Raw genomic sequence first — 8,375 nt, 5'->3', positions numbered from 1 at the left:
GGAGGTTTCTTCCTGTTAAAAGGGAGTTTTTCCTTCCCACTGTCACCAAAGTGCTTGCTCATAGGGGGTCATATGACTCTTTATGTATTATTGTAGGGTCTACCTTAAAATATAAAGTTCCTTGAAATGACTGTTGTTGTCATTTGGCGCTGCATAAATAAAGTTGAATTGAATTGAATTGAATCTTGCCAAAAAATGAATATTCATGTAATTTTGTTAGGGTTAGAGGTCCAGTGTTGAGGCATTTTTATTGAGATCTGGGTTTTACCATTTACCCATTCCTCTCAGCTTTTGGGGGAGTTTAGTGAATTCATTTTAACTATTTTAATATATAAAATACTTACCAAGGTATTAAAGCTGTTATAATTTTAGTCATATAGCTAAGCTGTTTTTACCATGACTTTATATATATGCAATTATTCATGTTTCTCAGATCAGTTTATATTAGTTGAATGAATCTTTATATGGCTGCTGTAAAACAATACTTGTTCCTGTGTTTGGGAATGGTTGCTGATCTGTAACATAGCTGTAATCCTTATTACTGTTGGCAGTCATACACAAATGATTCCCTGGCAGGTTTAAAACTATAATGGAAGGCTTAATGACATGTGAAGCTTGGTAACGTCGATCGTAGTTTAATTAAGATGTTTTTAGCTCATTACTGTATTTCTGACTGTGTTTATTCAGCTGTGTCTCATGGCTTTCATTTAGTGGACTCAGTTGTGAGGAACTGACATAAGTACACATAAATGCATATAATTTACATAAAAATGTACATTTATAAATATAGTCATATAGTTATTTAAAACTCATATAACCACGAAGGCGCACAGTTTCTAATTCAGCAGAATAATTTTGTATCTTTGGCTGTGTTTACACGCAATTTAGAGATAGTGTATAAAATATATATGTATGTGAATAAAACTATATAGTTGCGCGTTATGATCTGCAACTCATTTCATCAAGGAAACTTGGTCAGCATCATAAACTGCATATAAACGATGGCAATAATTGAGCACTTATTGTTTAGTGAAGTCCCCTTTGTGTCGTAGCGATCTTAGTGTTTTGAAACTAGATGTGACCGAGGGACAAAGCAGGCTCATTAGCTAACAACCTGAGACTGATAAGCTGTTAGCCAATGAGCTGTCAGCCTGATCAGTACTCCTCTTCTTCTTTAGGGGTTGCCACAGCAAATCATCTGCCTCCATTTCACACTATATCTAGCATCCTCAAAATAAGCTTCCTGTTCTATTCAGTATGACTTGAAAGTAGCATCTGAGCACATAAGCTTGTCAGAAAAGTGTTCACTGATCACAGGTCAGTGGACCCTAAGGCCATTTTCCCCTCTATACTGCTGGACACCTTACAGCAACCAGAAGAGTTGCCCTCTGCTGGCCATTTTAAATTATTGAGGTTTCTTGTGTTTGTTTTGGTTTGGTTTGAGGTCTCTTTCCATCCATCCTTACCCTTTACTAACGGCTCGTCTAACTGGGGTTAGAGAAAATCCAGGTACACAGGTATAGGGAGTCAGCCAGTCATGCAGAAGGCTGCCCCTCCATGAGCCAGGTTCTGTCAGAGGTTGTTGTTCTTCCTCAATATTTACCGTGTAAATATGAAGCTCTTTGAGATGACTGTGTTGAATTGGCACTTTATACTGAACTGAAATTAAAATGTTTCAAAAGCTACAGATTGCATGGCTGCCTCCAAAGACTTCATATTAGATGATGAAGGGCAAATGTGGAGTAACAAACTATAAGTCAGGCTAAAGATGTTTAGAAATAATATTAGTTACAACTTTACAATACTTTACTTGATGGTGGTAACTTTGCTTCAGGCTGTCTCCTTCGTCTCTGTCTCCTCATCTTTCAGGACGGAGCTTCGCTGAACTTGAGTTTCATCCCATTGGACATCAAACTAACCAACTGGGATGACCTGCCCGAGGCCTTCAGCCGGCGCAGGGAAAATCGAATACAGGTCTGCCCTTCCCGCCGGGCTGAGTCTGGATATGTGCGCGTCTCTTGCGTGCGCTTTGATATTCATGAATGTGTGTGGGTGTGTACGTGGACTGGGGCATTCACACCAGGGAGATGTACCTACTTAATTTGTCGTTACTGTTAAAACACTTTAGAGGCAAATTAAACTAAAGTTGACTTCTAGGTTATAAGATGTGTCACTGTTTGCTTCTTGTGATTGATTGCAAAGACAAAAAAATGTAGCCATGAGAAGAATTTAAGATGATGGAAAAGTCTGCATATGCTAGAGTGTGGAGCTAAAAGTTTTTCACTTAGTGTGCCCATAGGCTGCGTTAAGGATGACCTTAATTTTAGACTAAGATAATTTAGTTTCATATCTCACCAGTGGAGCTATCGCTTCAATTCCACTGACCCAGTGAAGATGAGACATGAGGCAGTACGGAGGTTATTAAACCTAATGGATGTGTGTGTGTCACTGGCATGTGAAACTAATGACACCTCTGATCATGAGCAGGAAGAGCAGCAGCGCACCATTGGGCCCCTGACAGATAGGTGGAGTATGGACGCCCACGTCTCACTACTGCAGGGCCTGAAGAAGGAGAGCAGGAGAGGGAGGAGGACGAGGAAGTGGAGGTGGCGGACGATGGAGATAGGACAAAAGAGGGGGGGTGGCTTGGGGGTTTGGGCTGCCGAGGAGACGGGCAAAAGAAAGTGTGCAGTTTTATGAGGGTTGTTAAAGGAGACAGATCATCGCCTCAAACGACCCAAAGCACCAACCAGCTAATATTAAATCCTGCAATCTGCCGTGTCGGTACCAGCTACTGACAGAAGCCCCGCCTGTCACGTTGTTTATGTTGCTTTGTTAAACCGAGGCGTGAGTTGCAGCCATCCTCCGACCCATCATTTATGCCCCGTTACACTCCAATTGTCCATCACAATCAATACTTAGCAAGCGGTTTAATGCGGGATGTGAAACGTCTTGGATGGGGAAGCAGTGGTGTGTAAACACTCCTACAGCCAGAACAACAACACTGGCAAATGAATCAAACCATCTTTGAGATGAATGGTCAGTAATTACAGAATATGTATTAGAATAATCTCTATTTTATGAAAACTGGATAATGTTTCTGTGAAGATAATCATTAATTGAGGTTAAAATACAGTTTAGTGAAGAGAACACAACCCAAATAGTTTTCAACAAAAACCGTTTTAACGTCTTTGCTTCTATATTCTTACTAAAGCTACTCGGTCCTTATTTACATTAAGCGAGAAGTTGCACCTGTAGTGTAGTTGGCTTTGGTGCCGAGGCTCAGGTCATTGTTTGTCTGAAATAAGCCAAAATAGCTACCAGACCCCTTTAAATTAACATTTTTGTGATTAGCTGGCCCTGCCAAACAGAAGGTTTTAACAGATGGTGTTCTCACACTTTGAGCTCTGTAGTTACAACTTCAGTCAGTCAGGCCTAGAGACTGGTAAATGGTTGCCTGGAAAACGTGTATTATCAAACTGTTTGGCAAGAGGTCGCAGGAAATTACTTGCAGTTGATTGGTGTAATAAGTCACAATAATAATAATAAGTCTGGATGTGGTGCTGCATCCAGAATCTTCTAGCTATTTCTTTGGTCACTAGCAGTTTATCACAGTTGCACACTCACTTAAACTAATTGCAAAGTGGTTGTGAAACTGTTAAAAGTCCAAAACAAACTGGAAAAGGAGAATGTTTGCTTCAAAATAAAGTAAGGAACAACAATAAGAAAGAGACTGGTAAAAAAATGTATCATGTAAAATCATGTATGATTTTCGTTCCACTTCTCACGTGTACACCACTTTGTGTTGGTCTTTCACGTGGAATTCCAATAACATTGATTCATGTTTGTGGAAGTAATGTGACAAAATGTGGAAAAGTTCAAGGGGGCCGAATACTTTTGCAAGCCACTGTGAAACCAGGCTTCAGTGCATAAAAGATTAACTTATTTGAAGGAAGTCTGCCTATTGGATATAATGAAGGTCGCCAGGACGCTGCTCCGGATAGTTCCAGCCCACTTGAGCCCCTGCACTTGCATTTTATAAACATTATAATGTGACACACGAGTGATATTGTAGTGCAAAGTGAGAGACGAAAAAGTCTCATTGTGGAGAGGTTTGTGTTTATCTTTGGCAACTAGAAGCACATAAACTTTTGATGTTTGTTCTATTTTTTGAACCGAAAATAGGAAAAAAAAACTTTTTTTTTTCCTATTTTCTGTTTTAGTGAAGTAAGAAACTCGAGGAGGACAGAGCACATTGTGTATGTCAGTCTGGTCTGTGACATTTAGATATGTGTTCTGTTAAAGTAATACCCAGGTGTTACAATTGTCCCAGTAACCTGGCTGTAACCATGATACAGTTTAGATAGAATTTTACATATTAATTCCTCATTTGTATAAACACCAATATGAAGGTTTCCTAAAAAGACAAAAACCACTGGGACCAATGATTTTGTTTTGTTTTTAGCCTTTGGAGTATCATTTACCACCAAGAAAAAAGTAAAACTTAAAGGATAAAAGTATCATTATCATACATCTTTGTCCAGATACACAGTGAAAATCAAAGCACCCTCTGTTTCCACCCACACGTCTCACCTATTAACCTGTCTGACCTTCGGCCAATCTGCAAGCTGGAAGGAGCATCCCACTCTCCTCCTTAGTTTCAACTTTTGACATCTGATTCAACTTTTTGGCTCTCATCTAACCTCTGATGGCCTGGCAGCACAATTACTATTTCAGATTTTCACTAAGCTTACCCACAGTCTTCATCTCTACTTTCCTCCTGTCAGGAGGAAGACTGTCTCGCTGTAGAGGAGGGTTTCGGTGCTCTACCGGCACATGACGTTCGGCTTGATGCTGTGATTTGAGTTCCTAATGACAGAGTACTACTTGCCTTCAGTCTCAAGGATGTTATGGGCGATAATAATTTAGTATCGTTTGTGGTTTTAAATGCCGTTGTTCTGGTTTTGTGAAAATATGTGCAAAATGAGTCGCAGTAGATGGCGGCCCCTCGCTGACTCTGGTACTGTCTGTTCCTGATAAAAGCAGAGATGCTTTTATGCTCCTCACATACGAGGTCTTGAATAATCTGGCCCCATTTGATCTTAATGACATTATAGCACTGCATCACCCCATTAGAGCGCTGTGCTCTCAGACTGCTGGCTTACCTGTGGTTCCTCGAGTATTTCAAAGTAGAATGGGAGGCAGATGCTTGAGCTTTCAGGCGCCTCTTCTGTGGAACCAGCTTCCAGTTTGGATTCGAGAGACAGACACTATCTCTACTTTTAAGATTAGGCTTAAAAATGATCTTTTTTAAAGCCTATATTTAGGATTGGATCAGGTGACCTTGAATCGTAGTTTCTTCCTTTTAAAAGAGAGTTTTCCTTCCCACTGTCACCAAAGTGCTAGCTCACAGGATGTTTGTTGATTGTTGGGGTTTTCTCTGTTTTCTTTGTATTGTTGTTGGGTCTTTTTACAATATAAAGCACTTTGAGGAAACTCTTCTTGAGATTTGGCCAAATAAAAATAAAATTGAATTAAATACATGCTCTAATTGACAAGCCAGCAGTTTCCAGCATACTTGACAAGGGACCGGCCGGTTAATGTCACATAGCTCATTGCTGTTATCAGATAGTTGTGCGCACACTCAGAGGCAAACGCTAACGTTGCAAATGCTAATGTTGTTAGACATTTGCATTAGCATACACATTAGACAGACCTAATCAGGCAGTTAAACCCCCCTTACACAGCTAAACGTGGACAAATAAAGTGTGATAATTCATTTTATTATAAAATTAGAATTTAATATTGAAGAAAAAGTAATTTTTTTGTTTGTATATGCTGTCAATTCTAGTTCTGGAAAACTGGAATCAGCAAAAATCTGTATGGGCTATCAGAATCAATCCAAGAAAATTGCAATCAGTCCTCTTCAAAAGAGAGGTCTTCTGCCCCACATTCACCAAGTGCTGATCTGATGGTTGGGCTTCTGTCTCTGATATCATTGGGTTACAATACAAACTTCCTCATTGTTTTTTATAGAACCTCATGTCTGTGAAAGGATTAGCAATCCATTAATTTTTATTAAATCAGAGGTACATGAACATTACTTTTTTGGGGGATATTAGTGTGTTATATAAATATCACATGTATTATATATAGATAGCTGTCATGATACATGTTGTACATATGTCATATAATAAATATTTTAAAATATATACTTATTAACGTTATTTTAACGAGTTCATCTTTACATCCAGACGTCAAACATTTGTTTCTGTTGAATACTTTCATTTAACATTGAACATTTAATGAGTAGTACGTACTAATTCCTTCAAAATATACCTGCGCAAAGATCAACAAAGACAGCTTTCATGCTGTGATAGCTTGAAACCTGTCTGCATATAACATATAAAGACTTTTATCTTGACCCAAGTCTTTTTTGTGACGGTACATATCATCCATAGCAAAGACGGGGAAAAAAACCCTTTCAAGTGTAATATACGTAGGTAAATTGTCCATTAAGGCTCGGTGTCTGGTGAGCTATTTGTTATATTGTTGGTAGATTTTCTTCGAATCCTGCCTTCGCTGGAAGAATATTCAGCCCTCTTTTGGTTTAATGGGTTTTGTTCAGCTATCTGGAAAACTGTCTCCTTTGAATTGTTTGTTTTTGGCTGAAGTGCATTTTCAAAATTGAAAAGCTAAAAAAATGTTTTGCTTTTAAAGAGGTTTCACTGTCCAAACTATCAATTTGTGTTGAAAATGAAGACTCCGGCGGCTGCAGTCGCGGCTTGAGATTGAATATGAAGTGAGGTGTCGTGTCGCCCCGCAGGTGCTGAGGTTTGTTATGGAGTGGAGCGGCCTGCCAGCCATGAAGCAGAAACTGCTTCGACGCAGCGGTCTTCTCTTCCACAGCCCTACCCTGGGCTTGCAGCAGCTGTCCGCCGCCCAGCGCCCTCACTCGAGCACCAAGAGGTCAGATTTTTTCCTTGAAGGAGACGTGCTTTGACTTTCACCAAACCTCTCTTCTAATCAGTGAATTTTCAGTCACTGAAATGAACGTTTAGTGGTTTGTATTGAGTTTTAACCTTTTCCAAACCGCCCAAAAAACAAGTTTGTTTTTCTGCTTTAACCGCTAATGTTATATGGATGTAGTTTGTGAAGCCAGTTTGGAAATACCTTAAACCCAGATTATTTCTAGTGGCCCACAGGATGTGACTCCTCTGATTGTAAAAACTGTTGTATTCAAGTCTGTCAGTAAACATTTGCCTGATGAGTGCATGCTCTCACTCATTAGTTTTGGGTTTTTACAAGGTGTTCTTCAAAATTATGTTCCTTTTTTGAGGCAAAGCAGAAGATAAAGCTGGAAGTCTTCGCCTAAAGAGTGTCCCTCAGTTTCTCAGTCATCACGTCCTGCTTCATGTTGGCTACATCGGGTTTTTTCAGGTGGTTTTTTTTTTTCTAATATACAGTCTGCGGGTCATCATTTGTGTGGTTTTAGGCTACGTTCCAAAAAGATGCAAACACAGTTCTATAAAAACACGGGGAGGCTCTATAAGTAAAAACAAAATGCAATTCTTTGCAAATCCCATGAGCCCAAATTTTATTCACAACAGAAAATGTTAAATATTTAACGTGAGAAGGTGTACAATTTCAAGAGAAATATGAGCTCATTTTGAATTTGATGGCAACAGCACATTCTATAAAAGTTGTCTTGAGTCATGTTTACTACTGTGTAGCATCCCCACTACTTTGAATAGCAGTCTGTAATAATATCTTGGACCTAAGGAGCACAGCTGCTGGAGTTTAGGGAGAGGAAAATTGTCCCGTTCTTATCTAATATATGGTTCTAGCAGCTCTACAGTCCTGGATCGTCAAATGTTTTCAGCTAGTGAAAGATCTGGACTGCAGGAAGGTCAATTCAATGTCTAAATTCAGATCTCCGGTAGACCATGCACACGCATTAATGATGAAGGTCCAGCTATCTGAAAACATCTTTTACCTAAACGTTTCAAGTTTGTACCACATTTAGTGAAAACTTTCATCTAAAAACAGTATTTAGAATCAATATTTTGCTAATGCATTAGCCAAACATGTCTTCACTTACCATCCTCATTCTGTGCAATAAGCTTTCCCACATGTGGATGGGTTTCCTGTATTAACAGATTAAGGCTACGTTCACACTGCAGGTCTTAATGTTCAATTCCGATTTTTTGATCAAATCCGATTTTTTTTGTCTGCTTGTTCACACTACAAATAAAATGCGACAGCAAACGCGCTCTAGTGTGAACGCTCAAAGCGGCCCGCATGCGCAAAAGAAGATGTCACACACAAAGCGCTCTGTTTAGACCCAGAGCAACAGTATTGTTTGACTGATGGCC

At 39.4% G+C, this 8,375-nt stretch overlaps 1 protein-coding gene across 6 annotated transcripts in view; it reads left to right on the top strand.

The window, feature by feature from the left end:
- Window positions 1-8,375, top strand: part of zranb3 (zinc finger, RAN-binding domain containing 3) — a 120,103-nt gene that overhangs the window by 89,448 nt on the left and 22,280 nt on the right. For 5 of the 6 annotated variants that reach the window (XM_005739865.1, XM_005739863.1, XM_013912602.1 and 2 more), the window contains exons 16-17: window positions 1,870-1,974; window positions 6,827-6,969. In XM_005739865.1, the coding sequence (XP_005739922.1) occupies window positions 1,870-1,974; window positions 6,827-6,969 (248 nt within the window). The remainder of the gene's footprint in view (window positions 1-1,869; window positions 1,975-6,826; window positions 6,970-8,375) is intronic. The other variant, XM_005739866.1, reaches the window with a different exon arrangement.

This window comes from Pundamilia nyererei, unplaced genomic scaffold, assembly GCF_000239375.1.
Source record: "Pundamilia nyererei isolate P.nyererei 1_Seehausen unplaced genomic scaffold, PunNye1.0 scaffold00094, whole genome shotgun sequence".
NCBI classification, from domain to species: Eukaryota; Metazoa; Chordata; class Actinopteri; order Cichliformes; family Cichlidae; genus Pundamilia; species Pundamilia nyererei.
The sequence above is the reverse complement of the archived record's forward strand: the minus strand, read 5'-3'. Positions and strand labels throughout refer to the sequence as shown.